The sequence below is a fragment of the Pieris rapae genome, chromosome 23 (assembly GCF_905147795.1).
Source record: "Pieris rapae chromosome 23, ilPieRapa1.1, whole genome shotgun sequence".
NCBI classification, from domain to species: Eukaryota; Metazoa; Arthropoda; class Insecta; order Lepidoptera; family Pieridae; genus Pieris; species Pieris rapae.
This window is the reverse complement of record NC_059531.1, coordinates 4,551,623-4,569,363: the sequence shown is the minus strand read 5'-3', so window position 1 is coordinate 4,569,363 and position 17,741 is coordinate 4,551,623. Positions and strand designations below refer to the sequence as shown.

Genomic DNA, 17,741 nt, shown 5'->3' with positions numbered 1-17,741 from the left:
AGTATACTCCCTTGAGGAACGCCTTTATTGCTATCCATAGCCACAGACTTGTAACTCCTTTCAATATGTTTAGCAGAGGAAGTATGTATGATTTCGACATATTGTTTGCGACCGATCAGGTAACTTTCCAGCCAATTTAAAGGCAATCCCCGGATTCCATAAAGTCTACACTTTTGATCAGTATTTAAATGCGAATAACTACTAGATTGTGGTCAGACCCAATATCAGCCCCAGGATAGGTCATTGCGCGATACACCGCGAGGCCATCAGGTCGATTCAAGTTCCCTTCTTTTATTAAATTTGGTAGTTTAAGTCTCACACTTTCCACCTACCTATGCTTATATTTGTATTACATGCAGGATTCCTACTATAGTACGCCAAGAACTTAGGGCCATGGTTTTACTAAATTTTTTTCATGATCACTACTAGAGAAGAATCGAGCAGTTGTGACATATTGTATAGTTAATATAGTTTGTATTGACATAGTGGTATAGTTACTATAATAATGTTCTTTCTCAATTTAATAGTAACAATCATGAATATATAATTATTTTTTTACTAAATTATTCATTTTAACTACGTGAATTTTATATGTTGCATCATATGTTACTTACTTAAAATTTGTCCACTAATATACAAAGAAACTATAGACATTTTTTTATAGATTGTATGTATATACCTAGTAATTACATATGTAATTAGTAAAATTGAAATATATTGAAGTGAAACTTCTTTAGAATCGTTGTGATTTCAAACCGGGTGCAACGGAAAAGCGACAGTAAAAAGAGACAGAAACATTAATTCATATGATTTAACGTGGGAGAAAATGAGATAGATAAACTTCTTTAGAATCGTCGTGATTTCAAACCGGATGCAGCGGTAAAGAGAGACAGAAACATCAATTCATAAGATTTAACGTGGGAGAAAATGAGATAGGAGGCATTATACAGCCTCTCTTTACTGCCGCTTTTTCATTTGATCGAATTTCAAACTTTCGCTGTTTTAGTTTTTGCCAAATTAAAGATTTATATTAAACTTATAAATTAAAATGTATCATTAAAATATACTGTTTTTAAAGAACACACACATTTAGATAGTGGAAAATGATTAATTTATATTTGATTAATTATAAAAACTTTGTTTTTGAAGGTTTCACTTCTACAATGTGTGAATTGCACATATGTTTTTTTTTTTATGTTTTTTATGTAGGATAATCAGTATGGGTTATAATGTGTCGTTCTATCAAATTAGTAATAACTGTAAAGATAGAATAATGATATGGAATAATAAATAAATATATAAATTAGAACAATCTAAACCATAGACTAATATGACTGGTCATAGAGCCAACAAGGAACTTCCGCTAGCGTCTTATGTCTACAGCCTTAATGTGTCTAAGCAACCATCTTGCTTAAAAAATCATTCATAGTCCACTCCTTGCCCGCCGTGCTGTTTTTTGGAAAAATATTTCCAAGTGATTATTATGAGCCTGAATTAGTGTGTATCTTGTACGTGCCATTGCGCTATTGATTGCGATCATCTATATTCTACATACCTCACGTTTTAATAGGTAAGTTATATGCGTGTTTTATCTCATTCGCCATTTTCGTACGCTTCAAACGACAAGCCACGTTATAAAACGTAACATTATTTACAGTGATGTTCTACTGTGGATAGTGGTATGGTGAATTTGGAGCTTTTACAACATGTCGAAAGAAAAGGAAATCGCGGAGGAATATGCGTCGAGTTTGGCGGATTTGACGGTGAACAGCAAGCCTTTGATAAATATGCTCACAATACTCGCAGAAGAGAATGTCGAGCATGCAGGGGTTATCGTTGACACGGTGGAGAAGCACTTGGAGAAGGTGAATTTGTATTTTTAATAACGCGTACGGCGGGCCAATAAAGCCACGGTATCACGTAATTCCGTGAAAGTGGTTAAGTATGACGCACATTTGGCCGTATTTTGTGATACGACATTCAATGTACCAGCCTGTAACGTCGCAAATCGGTATCCCCGTGAGTTGTAATTTTCACACAATTGTATTAATGATTAGATAAGCCAGTTAATTCTGAAACATCTGCATGTCTTAGTAATTAAATTCAACATATTGGCTTGTCACTAATTATTTTTTTCTTAAAACATATGTTAAAATTTGTTCTAATATTGTAAAATTCCTTAGTAAAATTAGTTTAAATCAGTTATACCAATAAAAATATTAACAGTTTATTTGATACAAATGTACTAGTAAATTTTGCTATCCTTATTTAATTTTTCATAAATTTGATTGACAACTCAGATATTATTCTATCGGGGATACCTATAATAACATCATAAATATAATAATGGGTTGTTATACTCCATTTTCAGTTGTAAGATGTTATACAATAAAGAGTTTTTAAAACTGGCTTCTAATTTATTTTCATGAGTTATTAAATGGGTTTTGTAAACAAACTTGTCTTATTCTTACCTGCACCACGGGATATTGAGTCTGATCAAGTGAAGACTTGGTCAGGTTTTTAGGGACTAGACAGTATTTTTCCTCTATACAGGTGCACTCCGACATCAAGCTGCCATTACTGTATTTAGTTGATTCTATTATCAAGAATGTTGGGGCGGCTTACACTCAGAAGTTCTCGCAGATAATCGTCAATATGTTCACAAAAACCTTCAAACAGGTAATTATCAAAGAACTTTAAATTTATTTTTGTGCTTATGATTCTTCACACTTACATAACTCTTAAATTGTAGGTAGATGAGAAAGTCAGGTCGCAGATGTTCAAGCTTCGGGAGACTTGGCATGATGTTTTTCCGTCTACAAAGTTATACCAACTGGATGTGAAAGTGAACCTCATTGATCCTGCTTGGCCCATCCAGGCGCAGCCTCACCAGTCAAACATCCATGTAAATCCAAATTTTCTGAAAAAGGTGTTTTTTTAGTTGATTACATCCCTTTTATGAGGTTATTTTAAATTTATAATAGATCAAGGAACAACAATATTGGATCTTAATGAAAAGTAACATTTTTTATGTGAAGAAATTAGTGTAAGAATTTATAGTACATTTACAATAAAACATGAATTGATATAAAGTTATTATTACAGGAGAGTTCAGATACTGTGGATTACAGAATCCATAGAAGTTTTAAAATAACCTTGTTTCAGTAACTACACTTGGTTCACTGATTCCATATTTTGCAATACCCTTTGCTATTCATAAGTAATCAACTGTATATATTATATAGAATGTATGCCATTTATTATATCAGTGCAAGTAGTTATACATTTATTCTTTTGATATAAACGTCTTAGTATTTTAATGATTTAGCATATATCGTAATATCATACATATATTTCTGTTTATAAACAATGCTAAGGTAAAACTATTTAAGTTGCGTAAACTTGCAAACCATATACCTGTTATTTTAATATGAATTTAACTTACAGCCTAGTCCTGTGGCAAGTTCATCTACTTTAACAGAAGAAGAAGAGCGCATGCGCAATATACTCGCAAAGAAGGAACAAGAGCTGCTGATGCTACAGAGAAAGAAAGTGGAGATGGAATTAGAACAAACAAGACGACAATTGGAAATGGCGGAAAAAACTGCTAAAAAGGTATGCCGGTTTTTATTAATTTTTCTATTCTTATTTCTTATTGTGTGTGTGTGTGTGTATGTACACAAAAAGCTATAGAGTATGTTTGGTAGAACCGGCTAATTGCAGGAACCATGATAAAACATTTTTATGCAAGTTACTACAGCTAAAATGGAGGGGAGAAACAGGAATTTGTTTCTGTCAAGTCTGGCTCAATATGTTTTTGTACAATATTTAGTTGTATTTATTGAAATTTAAAATGAATGAATGATATTTAATAATATGAGTAGTGTTTAAAAAACAATTAATACTAATCATTAATTCTGATCTTCCAAAAGCTATAAGTATTGTTTTTATATACATTATTACTTGGGGAATATGAAAGTATAAGATCTTAATTATAAATATTTTCAGGCTCCGCCCATGCCCACTGCAATGCCAGTAGCGCTGGTGAATCCTGTGGTTGCTCCGGTACAAGCTGTTATACCAGAAATGGCGCCAGCTGTCTCCATTAAACAGCGCTTGGGTCCGGTAAGATATTTATTCATTTTGGTTTTAGATTTAATCCCGAGGTAACCCATTAATCCATTTGGTCTCAGGGGATATTAAAAATTTATTAAGAAAAAAAATTGATGTCAGAAATATTGACTAGGTAATTTTTTAATTAATTAGGTACTTAATTTCAATAAACTATTTCTCATTTGATGATTAAACTTGAACTCATTTTATAATTACTTTAAAAGTAACAAACATAATTAATTCAACTTCATCAAGCAGTTCATTATCATTAAGTTTGATTAGTGGGTAAATTTCAATCGGATTTTTTATAATAATGACATTAATGAAATAGTATCTTTTAAAAATACTTTAAGTTAATTAACTTAATCTTGAAAATTCATTACTTAACTTAATAAGTTTTAGATTATTATGTTACTCCCAGAGTAGATAAGTTTACATTTCATTCATACATTTTAATATTTTATTAAACAATTTATTCTAGCATGACATGTCTTTTATTTTTATAACAGTGTTTAAATATATAAAATCTAGCTCTCAAAATTCATATGAATTAACAAAGTTAGAAACAAAGAATAAAAAATATAATTTAGTTTAATCTTTTGCAATATTTATGAATATTGAAAAATCTGTTGCACAGAATAGGTACAGCTTAGAATCTGACAATCACCTACGTATTTAATAACCAGAGACTAAATTTTGTGTACATCACAGACAGTAGAATTTCTACTGTATTATAAAATATCAGACAGTTATGGCATACATACAATTTGCAAAGTAATAAAAACCAAAACGAGATTTGTAATTTATTAAAGTATATCATGACAGACTACACTTTTTACTATATTTTATTTATGATAAATATAAAATTTACTAAACAATAAAAACCAAAAGAAGAGTAAAAAACAAATTATTAAATTGAACTAAATAATAATATTATGTTGTTTATGTACCATACATATCCTTCACATGCTTTTTATTTAATTTATTCCCACACTACTGAATATATCAAGCTCAAAATAAGTAGTGTTTTTTCTGAATATGCACACGTATGTAGGGGCATACAATGTAAATTACTGTTGAGGTAAATACGAAACAGAAAATCGAAAATTAGTGCTTACGTTATACTTGAACCCCGTAACTAATACGAAGGTATCAGATTTATCATTAGTAGCATCAATAATTTCTTGGCTTCGTTGATTTTGCTTGATGGTAATAGAAGGAAAGATCTTACTAGAGTTTTTAAAAATTGACTTAAATCTCTTAATGATTATTTGCGTTAATTAATATTAATTTGATAACATAATTTATATATATTTTAATAAGGGAGCGTTCAAGTATTAGGTGACGCAATTTTTGGAGATTATTGACGACAAAGAACAAACGAAACAATTCTTTACGTCACGCTTTCTAATGTATGTTATCGCAACAAATAATATAAGAATTGACTAATTGATATTACTCAATGTATGTAAGTTCTATGTAGAATTATCCACAAAATGCAGAGTTTAATGCCAGTTCTTCTCTTCCGTTTTACGCCCTTGATTTGAGAACTGGCAGTAAATGTAAAATTAGATTCATTTAATATTTCTTTTTTTTTTGACGTTCATAAGTGTACATTATGTTATCTATATGAATAAATAAATTTTGACTTTTGCACGCCATTTTGTGTGGCAGAATAGCGAACTTTCGATTGTACCACCATAACATTTTTGGACCTTATATTCTTGCATATAAATAATAATAAGGTCTTCTTTGTCTGTCAAAAAAAGTGCCTTCCAGAACTCAAGCAATAAATTATGCTATTTTATTCTAGCGTTAGCAATTACTTTCCAGCAGTTAATGAAAATGCAGGGTTAAATGTTCTAAGCTGGAGAAAACAGTGATGTTGACTCTTGATCATTTGTCAATCTAATAGTCAAGTTGTTGATCAGCCTGTGCCTGACACACGCCTTCGAATTTTAGGGCCTAATGCAAGCCGGTTTCCTCACAATGATTTCCTTCACTGCACAATTTAAAAGATTCATATTTATTTTCTTAATTTCACAGCAAGATCGCCGATTTTTAGATTTGAACAGGGATACATAAATCTAGTTAATGGTTCTGTTTTAAGTGTAGACAGGAATCCCTGTACAGCCTTGTTCGAACGTTCGATCTCACAATTTTTAATCAATTTAGGTCTATTCTATCTTGATATTTATCGAAATCTACAAACTTCTAGGACAATACTCTAGCTAGAATTTCTTTACAGCCGGTGATGAAATCCAACGCTAATCGTATCGCACCTGTAAGCGGTGCTCTCGCTGCAGCGCGAAGAGATCCGAGGTTAGCGCGACGCCTCCCACCAGCCAATCCCGCCGCAACAGCCATCGCGGCCAACCACTTCGACATTAAACCCCTTGAACGCGTCACAAAACGGAAAAACGTCATCACAATAGACGTCCCGGAAGTACGCGAAAATCGCAGACGAGACCCCCGCCTTGCGAGACGGCCAAAAGCAGACAGACAAGACGATAAAGGCGAAAACTACGGACGGCCTAAAACAGACAGACGCGAAAGCAAAGTTGACATCGACCAAACTCTCAGGCATCTCCCAGATCCAAAGAAAATCAGCAAATTACCCCCCATACCAAAAATCAACAGAAACGATTCCAAACGTAAGAAGGATAACTCCCGGGAGAGGAAGAAGCGAAAAGAAGACTCCAAAGACAGTTCCAGTTCCCCAGAGAAGAGAGCGAAGGGAAAAGAGAAGAAGTTAAAACTCAAAGTTGATGAAGAGAAGCCTTCCGAGGAGGTCATAGCCTTCAAAGAATTGAAGAATTATCACAAAGAGCGATACATGAGGCGAAACAAAGAGAAGTCGGAGAGTCCTGAGCGCCAAGAGAAAGTTCCGGAAATCCCAGAAATTCTAGAAGCAACAAGTAAGATTTCCTTTAGAATGCGAGGTTAGATATATAAATCTAGTCCCATCTGTGATATTAGGTTGTAAGTCTGTGTGTAAATAAAACATTTTTCAACTCTCTGAGTATTCATATGTTTAGGCGTTCCCTTTATTTTTAAGCCCAATCAAGTTGAATGGCTCAAATTTATTTATGTACTAACCCACCCAGTGAGCTGACTTTGACTGACAGTTTTTGACAAATTGTTTGACATTTGAGCCAATAAAATTGTATACAAATATGCCCAGTCGAAAGTGATCTTCAAATAAATAGATACTGAGGTGTTCAAGGGTTGCAGTATGTAGTATGTAGCAACTAAAAGGTAGAATTTGTAAAATTTATGGAAATAATTAAAAAATTGGTTTAACACTTGGTTAAATTTCTATATATCTAAATAAACTTGTATTTCATACGGGCGTTAAGTATGTATTAGACATTTTGGAAGTTTATTCGACGAGAACACGAAACGAGGGTAGTATGGAAATGACTTCACAAGGATGACGGTGTTGGACAAAATTTTTGTATCTACCCTCTTGGAAATAAAAATTCGATTTGACAATCATCGTGTAGTCGACGAGTGGATTGGTAATAATGAATGCGGTTGAATTTTAATACTTATAAATGTCAGTTCACTGGATAAATAAAAACATTAAATTTTTCAAAAAAGATTTGTATTGTATTACAATTAACTTCAACGATAGCTTTCATAGTTTGTAAGGGATCACTTGACGGCCTACAGATGGAGGATCAGATCTGGTATGAAGGTAAAAAATGGTGGTTCTTTTAAAAAGGCTGCATTTAAATATAGTAATGTTTTCAGATGTACCAGAGGTGATTACCGAAAATAAAGATGTAGACCTTCGAGTCTTGCATCCGGTAATAGAAGCAGCAGCTATTACTCAAAAACGCCCTTCATCAGAGGCATTAGAGGGCAAGGTTAAGAAGAATAAATTAGATAGGTTTGATGTGTAAGTATCTTGTATTGGTCGATACGTCTTAGTTTTTAATTTGCGTTAGTGCGGGTATTTTGTTAGTGATTCGTCGTTGTTTTTGTTACTGCATCTTACCATTCTGTGGTATGGTATTTATCGCATTTGTTATTTTATATATTATTGAATTACTTTCATCTGTATTCCAAGTACTTACACTGACTTTCCATCCTTAATACCTCGACTCCAGGAGTTGTACAAAGACTTTTTAAAGCATTTTCTGCCACGCATCATGTTTCTGAAAGATGCTGCTAATTCAAATGTCTAAGGGATGCGCTTGATTCATTATCCATTTGCATCCAGCTATTATTTTAGATTAAGGCCGGCGCCTCACTCTGTGTATTGTGCTGGTAAAGTAATAGGGGAAGACATATCCATCTTCATTTGACCAGTGTTATAAATGTATAGTCTTCATGGACAAACTATGTCTGATTTCATATAGTTTACTGAAGTGTTTGATGTAAGATAGCCAAATAAGATAATCAACGATAAATCACAATAAGCAAATAAACTCTATATTAATACTACAGGCTCTTTGGAAACGAAGATGTGGACCTACGACAACTACCACAAGTTGAAGAAAGCAATGGTCCAACAGCGGTCGCTGAAAAGGAACTAAGCGATAAAGATGACGAAGATGTTGATATGAAAGAAGTTTCACCGTTGGGTTCTCCAAAGAAAGATTGGAATGAAGTGAAAGAGAAGGAGGCTACTAAAAAGACGCCGTCGAAGTTGGATCTCGTCAGAGCTAAATTGGCTGAAGCGACGAGGAGCAAAGATCGTTTAGGAAGGCCGTTGTTGTTCAGCAAATCACCAAGTACGTATTAATTTTTATTTAATAGTTAAGTGATTTAGTAGTGATTTGCCATCGTGTTAATGTTTTTAATAAAGTAGGCTGCTTAGTATCTACCCGTTTACCATCTAAAATTAAAAAAATGGTTGCACTACTGTCTTATGAACATACCTTAGGAACCGTTTATGTACGTCCGTCATGACATAAGCAGATTTACTGCAATTTTTATCCCCCCTTTTTTTGTCAGCAAAAGTAAGCTAAGCTTTCAAAGAAAGGCATTAATTTTTTAAATTTATTTTTCCCCCCCTAAAGTGTTTACGTAATATTTTAACGGCCCTTTACGCAGAGCTGGTAATGCTCTCGAGATCTAACCAGTACACATTACACTCACTCATTCACTCACGTATTTTGGTAACAGTTGTTAGGAAGAGCTGGGAAACATGTATTTTAGTAGGGTTTCCAAATCTTACACATCATAATGAATAAACACCCTTTTTTATCCTACTAATCATGTCTGATGTTTCTAATTATGGGAGAATTTTGGACGATTTAAAATCATCGAAAAAAGATAATTAACCTTTTGTACTAACCTAAATCTGGATCCTGGTCTAGGTTCAGTTGCGCAATTACCTATTGTGACCCAATTGAAGATGCTTCAGTAATATGATGTATGTATGTTCTTTTAGGTATTGAAAAAGAAAGACGTCGCACCATTAGTGTTGAAGATCCCGACCCGCGTCCAGAAAGTGGTGAAGAATTTGACGCCGAAGATCATAAAAAGACGATATCCATCATCATGAGTCAAGCCAAAGAGCAATTTAACGACGGAAAACTCGACAAAAATCAGTACAATACTCTTATGTATCAAGTTCTCCAACTGAACGAAAAGTTCAAACTAAAAGAGGCGAAACAACGGGAATCTTTCGAGATATCAAAGAGAAAACTACATGCTGCTAATATTCAGGAAGACAAGGTGGCATCTCCGAAATCATCGCCATCTGAGAGAAACAGATACGGAGACATCGACGAAAGAATCACGTCTTTTGTTGATATTTCGGATAATATGCACCAGGATTCAGATATGAGAATCCATGAAGAGGAAAATGACAGGCCGGCATTATTACCTGCACCCCCGATGATGCCAATGTACCCTAACATGCCATTCCCTTGGAGAGGTCCCCGGCCTAGAATGGAAGACTTCGGCCCAAGGCGTTTTAGAGGCCCCGTCCCACCATATTTCAGAGGCAAGTTTGACAAGAGAGGACCCCGTTTTGACCCGCGAATGCCAATGCCCCTACCCACTCCAAAACTCGGGATGTGTCAAGGGGAGTGCCCGTTGCAGCCATACACGCGAACCTCCTCACCCCCTCCCCTAGGCTTGCCCGGGTATGAGGTACCCCCCACCGACTTTAAGGTCATAGAATATATTGACCAAGATCCCGTGAAAACTATCCAAATAGACGGTATCCCGCGAGAAATCAGATTCTATGATGACACAGCTGTGATTATGCTGGACTGGGACGATCCTCGCGAAATCAAATTTCTACCCGGGTCCAGAAGGGTCACGTTTGATAATAAGGATTCCGTGGTGTTAACCTTCAACGAGGGTTATAAGCAGGTGGAAATTGATGATCAGGTTTTCGACATTCGATTTGGAGCGCCGACAAGGGAAATGTACATAAATGGGCGATGGTACGAGTGCTTCTTTGGAGGGCAGCCGTTGGGGGTTATAATCGATGGCAAGCCGCACTTGGTGCATCTGGAGGGGCCCCTCCCACAAGTGGATATAGGGAAGGAGAAGAGGGTAGACCTGGTTGCTGGGAAGATTAATTTAATCGTGAACGCAACCACGGTGTGCCCAGTCTACTTGGATGCAAAGGTTCAGAAATTCCAAGTGAATGGGAAGTTCTTTACGATCCGATTTGTGGATTCCCTGCGCACAGTGCTGATTAATGAGCAGCCGTTTAAAGTGGAGTTTGGTGATCTTCCGAAGCCGATACTGATTAATGGCGAGAAGTATTTTGTGAGGTTTTCAGCGTTGCCCAAATTCATAAAGCCTGGCCAGGTGAAGATTGCGAATATGGAAGGGTTTTTGGCATCATCGTCACCAGCAGTTGAGAATAATGTTGCACCGATGGATGTACCCCTTGAGAGGCCTCAGAAAACACCTAGTCCAGACAATGAAAACAAAGGTAAGACTCCATCTTTATATATAAATTGCGCGTCACATTTGTCCACTATGGACGCCTAAACTGCTTAACCGATTTCAATCAAATTTGCACACCATGTGCTAGCAAGAGCAAGATAAGATACCTTACACATATATAAATATCTGAAATAAAATACAATTATAGTACATCACTAAGGAAGTTAAAATGGGAAAAAAATAAAACAGTCATAATAGTGCAATATTTCTTTGTTACTCGGGGCAAGTAATATTGTTTATGGTTTTTGTACTCTTTTTCAAATATCTGAAATTTGACAGTTTGAAATTTTCACTATAGGCATGGAGGTCATCTTCGATCTTCTTTTCATCATTCTTCTTCGAAGTCCATATGTCAAAAATGCTGTCAAAAAAGTCCCGACTCTGAATTCTAAGATTTGCAGATGTAAAAGTGTTAACAAGAACAAGTGTTAATAGTGGTAAAAGAAAAAGATGATGGTCAAAATAAATAGACACAGGTCTATAAATATTTAATTTTGCTTGAATGTATCAAATTTTAATGTTATAGATTCTTAGATATACAGTATTTATGTATTCAAAAAACATAATCCTGTCAAAACAGGTGAACCTGAATCATCAAGGATCAGATAACAAACAAATATTCACTCACAAAACAAACCCAAAAAATTAATTAAGAATTATGTATTAAAGTAGATATAGTAAATAATGATAAATATACATTTCCAGGTCTAGACATGCTAGCCAGTCTGATGCCAACTAGCATGGCACCCGCTGCCAGCTCAGAATATAGCTCAGCGGAGCCTCTATTCACGAAGCCAGAGAAAATACCAGGTCTGGAACCAGAAGAAAAACCGAACCCAGTACCGCTCCTTGGTAACCTTAATGTCAACGATTTATTCGCCAAGTTAGTAGCAACCGGTATTGTATCGGTTATCAATGAGCAGAAACCGGAAAAGAAACCAGACGACAAGCCCAAAAAGGAAGACAAAAGTGTGATACACCGAGTGGATCTTTTGAAACCGTACAGTTTGAGGGTGTAAGTTAAATAAATATCGAGCTAATTAAGTTTTTTTTTATAAAAAAAGATGGTGACTAAATTTAAAAAAATATTTTATTTATTTAATATATATATGTAATAACAAACAGTCTCACTGTAAATATAGCCAGAGATGGAATACATAATTACATAATACATTTAACTACAAAAAGGTTCAAAAATTAACAAAATGAAACAAACAAACAATCAAAAATTATTAAATTTAAAAAGTGTACCAATTCTATATAGGCCGGTAGCGCACTGGCGAGCCTTCCGGCAATGTCCATGTGCGACTGTGTCACTTAACATCACTTCCCATTTGCCTCTTTCAAAAAATTTCCTTTAAAAAACAGTTGCCAAGTTGATTTGTGTGTGTAGTACTACTATGATTAATTTGTAAGTTATCTTAATAGGTTTTATTAATATTTCAGTAAACAACCAGGAATAGTCGCCAAGCTGTATGGAGGTATGCAATGCAGCGGATGTGGTGCAAGATTTCCTCCGGAACACACAGTCCGCTACTCCCAGCATCTCGACTGGCACTTCAGACAGAATAGAAGAGAAAGAGACTCGGCAAGAAGGGCTCACAGTCGGCATTGGCATTATGATCTGTCTGATTGGGTTCAGTACGAGGAGATCGAAGATTTGGAGGAGAGAGGTAAGAAGCTACCGATTTTTAATCTACTGTAATTACTGTAGAAAAAACTGTATGGATTTAGAAACGGAATTTAATAGACTTTATTAAAGCTGGTAAGTGACTTAGCAACTTGGTGTCTGAAAGTGGGTTTTGGAAAAGTGCACATATCTCAAACTCAAATCTTTATTGCATTCCTTATGTTAATATTTTACAAGTGACTCGTTATAATTTATTACAATAAGGACCTTGGTTTGGCACAAGTGTTGTGGGAGATATATATTTCTATACATAAATAATGTATGTGTATTTGCTTTGGCTTCACATTGCAAAGAGGAAAATGTACTAAACATGGCAAACCCACTATTTTAATTTGATTTCATTGATTCTTTATTTTTGATATTTAGATAACTAGCAAGAATTGTAATTTAAAATATATTCTCTACATTAATAAATATTAATTTATTACCCTACATAAATCATTCTTTTGAACACTTATAGTAGATAATTATTTTTATTGACCTAAAAAAATGTTTCTTACAAATAATATACATGACAAAACAACGTTTGCCGGGTCAGCTAGTCCTTTATAATTAAAAATAGGGGTTGATCGTAGAAGGTTTAGGAAAAAAATTTAGAGTTGTATGTATTTTTTAATGCTGATCAACTATAAAAAAATAAAAATTTATCTAAAAATTAAAGAAAAAAAAAATATTTAGGGGTGAACTACTCCGCTTGTACATATAAATATATTTTGACTTTTCAGAAAAGAGCTGGTTCGAGACCGGTGGAGCTGAAGAGGGTGAGGTCCCTATGGAGGTGATCGAGGAGACTCCTAGTGTGGCTGCCGGCCTTCCAGCTGAACACAGCTGTTCCCTATGCGGGGATAAGTTTGATCAGTTCTACAACGAAGACAAGGAGGAATGGCACCTGAGGAACTCTGTCCGGCATGAAGATAAGAATTATCATCCTATGTGCTTTGAGGATTATAAGGTATTTATATTAATTAGCTACTATTGATATATATATATATATATATATGTTCATTGTGACGACATTTGTAAACGGAGTATACGTTGATTAAAGTTCTTAAAAATAATTAACTAGTAATTTGACAGTATGAAGGTGATATTGTTGAAATTGAATAATAGAGTATAGTGGACTAGACTACACATGCTTATTTTTGTAAAGAAGTCTGAAGTATTGTAATAGTAAGTGTGAATGAGAATGTAAGAGTGTGTATGAGAGTGTAAGAGTGTGTATGAGAGTGTAAGAGTGTGTATGAGAGTGTAAGAGAGTCTGTGGTATCACTTACAAGTAAGAGTCAGGTCAGCCGCTTGCCCGTTTACCTCCTGTAGCATAAGTCATACCAAGCCGATTCATATTAGAATGTTTCTCCTGATGTGTGTTTTCTTAATTAAATTATTTTAAAAAATCCAGGCTTCCTTAACAAAAGAAGAGCTCAAAGAGGAATCTATATTAGAACTACCGGAGGAAACCAAGGAAATGGTTGCTATAGAGATTGGTGAAGAAGACGGTGATGGATCTGACAATGAGTCTGTGGTTGAAGTTGTTGAACCTGTTAAGGAATTGGAGCCAGTTGAGGTATGTACCCAAAGGGGCATTGACATATTTTATATTTTAACTGACTTAAAAAATCGAAAGATCTTTTTAGATGATATAAAATAAAATAAATAAATATGTTTATTTGGGAATATAAGCTACAGGTATCACTTGTTCCACGTCAATCAATTCGATTCTAGTAGTGTAGGCCGAGAGAAAAAGCCGGCGTAAAAACTCTTGGTACTCTTTTAAAAAAGCAAATCGGCTTGTTTAATGATTATAATTTTAAATAAATATAGCAAATTAGTTAAAAGCCTGCCCAGCATTAGTCCCAGGCCCTTTTATCAACTAGATAATCAATAACTTCATAATAAGCCTTTTTACACAGCTTTTCTTTAATACATTTCTTAAATTTATTAAAAGGCAGAGACAAAAGAGCCTTGGGATTTTATTAAAGAAGAGTATCCCTTTTCGTAAAATATACCATAGACATTCAGTAGACAGAGTTTTTTTTTGTGATTTTTAACCGATTACAAAAAAATTTAATTGCAGATTTATTATTTATTAAAATTCCAAATTATTTCCTTCAGATTGAAGAAGTAGACGATGGCGATGAAGACGACGTTCTCCTAAAAGTGGAGCCTGTAGAGCAGGTGGTGGTTGAAGATGATGCGGATACTGATGAGGAGACCCAGGTGGAACGGACGAAAAGGGACGAGATGGCTGCAATTGACTTCGCTAATATCAAGATTAAGCAGGAGCCGGTTGATCCAGGTAATTTTTTTTTAATTTCATTTCAGGTAAGAGATAAAATATTGTAATTTTTTTCACCTGTGTAAACAATATTTGTATGTGTGTGTTTAACAATCGATTGGAACAAATTAAAAAGTTATCATTACTTTAAATGTATACAATGTTTCCAAGTAATAGTTTTTTTCGATTTTACAGCCACTACCTGTGCGCAGCTATTTTATATAAGGATAAAAATATTTGGAGTCATTTTGTATTTCATTCGGTTTCATCACAAAAACAAATAATTTTTTTTATATAAAAATGAAGAGTTAATTTACTCCCAGATTACGGGGATCAAACAGTTAATTTAAAATATTTATGAAATCATATTAATTATTAACCAGTAATTAACTATATTTTCCTTTATCTAGATGATGAACCAATCATAACAGCGGATCTAGAGACGCCGCCCGTTACCATAGAAACCACTCACACAACTGTCACATCCTCGATCGATGGCAATGTGCAATTGGACGACGCGACCGCTGCGCCTGCGCTGCCTATAGGAGGAATTAGGATTAATATAAATAAGGTAACCTATGTTTTATGTATATACGTACTTATAATAAAATTTATCTGATCCTTTTCCAAATTCCGTACTAATTTCCTATCCAATAAACCGAATAATGCACTTCCTAACTTTTGTACATGGCTGACGCACAAACCGTGCAGGCCAAGAAAGGAAAAAAAATAAAAAATAAATAAGGTATGTTTTAATTATTAATCTAATAAACCTACCTCTGATAAAAATGCCTGACAGTCTATTAGAAGTTTCTCATTTTCTCGCTTCAACCCTTTTTTTTTTTTTTTTTTTTTTGTCTTAGTCACATAATCACAAAACCATCCTTTGCATCATTACATCCATATTTTTTATTAGTGAAACCTATTGTGGATACATCCAATGTGTTTATTTTATATTTTATTTTTAACTTTATTTTTATTGTAAAGATGTATATGTTTTGTTTCCAAATAAATAAATAAATTATTAATGTCAACTTATTTACTACATATAGGTATTATAGAGATGATATAAATAATACATTTCCACTAAGGAAATAATTAAATAAAGTCTCATCAAAATCGGTTGTGTAGTTTTTGAGATATTAGTATCCACACTTATCTGGAGGGTTGTTTAATAAAGGAACTTAGGTAAATAATGATATGTTTAATTGGTAATAAACATTTATTTATTTATTCACAATTTGTTGCAAAGAAACACAAATAACACAATACATAAAAATTATAAGGGATGCAACAGGCGTCCTTATCGCTAACAAGCAATCTCTTCCAGGAAACTTTAAATTCCTAAAAATTTAAGTCATTATATACATTTTTTAATGATTAATTACAGGTAGTAACATCATTCATCAGCCCGCAAGAAGACAAAATGCTAGAAGACATAAGCGCTGATGATGAACCTTTACCACCGGGAGAAGAACCCGAACTCGAGTACAAGCTTAAGCCCGAGTTAGAGAATGTTCAGTTTAGCAGACAACCTCCATTGCAGAGAGGGAACGAATTATCAGGACTTTGCTCAATCATGTGATGTGTGTGGCCTGTGCAGGCGTTCTGTGTCTCATACAGTGATTATGTGAAGTGAATTTTAATGTGTCTGTGATTTAGTTAAGGGATGCATCACGAAGTGAGGCACATTTGTGTCTGTTTTAGAGACATGTAAGTTTAATATAGTTTTAAATTAGTAACTTACTCGACAGAATTGTTTCTGTTTTCAGAAATTTCAGGTTCTATCACATATGAAAGTTATGTGAGCCATTTTTAACAGTCGGTTTTGTTGACAGTTTTTCATATTAATTGTTTCCTAATAGAACCTAGTATTACAAAGCGAATTGATTTAACATATATTCATAGGTTACCAATACTGTAATAGTATTAAATTGTACATAAGTTTGAGTATTTTATTGTATTATGCTATCTATGGTTACAATTGATAAATATAATCCCCTTTATGCCTAAATGGCTTAAAACTATCGCACCTCCCCTGGGTTCTAAATTCAAAATATTTTATAGTCTTTGAATATTTGACAATATTCTATAGAAAAATCTTTGTCTATTCTTTCTTGACGTTTGTTTTATAAAAACTATTTAATAAACAATAAAAATCTTTTGAGATTTGCATGTGTAATTTTTTTTTATATATATAGGGTTAACATTATGCCAGTTTCAATGTGTAATGTTTTAATTATATGAAATGTTTATATTGATGAGTGCGTTCATCGAGTTTTTGTTTTAAACCAATTTTTTATTTAGAATCTTTATATTAATTACCATGATGTAGACGTTATTTTATTTAAAAATTAAATAAACGAATTTTTTACGAAAAATAAATAAAAAATAATGGCGGCCAAATTTTGATAGTCACCCTAGTAAATATATATTCTCCTAATTATAAATAAACATAAAAATTTGGTTTTAAACAAAAACTCGATGAACGCACCAATCATGCAGCGGGATGTTAGACCATGAGAAATTAGTGTCAAAAAACTGTTGAATGATTTGTAAGATCATTTTCAATTTAGAACCTAGAATTTATATTATACATTTCACATAGGCTTAGGGTCTGCTTCACAATGTCCGGATAAGTTCCAAATAAGCTATTTATTACTTATTGGTAGGATAAACAATATTTTTACGTTTCACAACTGTCAGATAGCGCTATTTGTAATGAAACGAGTATCTTAT

General features: G+C 33.9%; 1 protein-coding gene across 2 annotated transcripts; it reads left to right on the top strand.

The window, feature by feature from the left end:
* The first annotated feature begins 1,375 nt into the window (after nucleotides 1-1,375).
* On the top strand, nucleotides 1,376-17,304 carry LOC110998245 (pre-mRNA cleavage complex 2 protein Pcf11). Of its 2 annotated transcripts, none has more exons than XM_045633331.1 (17): nucleotides 1,376-1,570; nucleotides 1,658-1,865; nucleotides 2,554-2,679; nucleotides 2,753-2,905; nucleotides 3,448-3,615; nucleotides 4,009-4,125; nucleotides 6,362-7,031; nucleotides 7,870-8,017; nucleotides 8,569-8,855; nucleotides 9,518-11,023; nucleotides 11,743-12,052; nucleotides 12,484-12,710; nucleotides 13,453-13,679; nucleotides 14,127-14,291; nucleotides 14,840-15,023; nucleotides 15,413-15,573; nucleotides 16,393-17,304. In XM_045633331.1, the coding sequence occupies exons 2-17, from the start codon at nucleotides 1,707-1,709 to the stop codon at nucleotides 16,585-16,587; spliced, it is 4,803 nt and encodes a 1,600-aa protein (XP_045489287.1). In that variant the 5' UTR covers nucleotides 1,376-1,570; nucleotides 1,658-1,706; the 3' UTR covers nucleotides 16,588-17,304. The 2 variants fall into 2 exon arrangements, with proteins under 2 accessions (XP_045489287.1, XP_045489286.1); XM_045633330.1 differs by having other exon boundaries at nucleotides 1,377-1,570; nucleotides 2,753-2,929; nucleotides 16,393-17,303.
* Nucleotides 17,305-17,741: the final 437 nt, after the last annotated feature.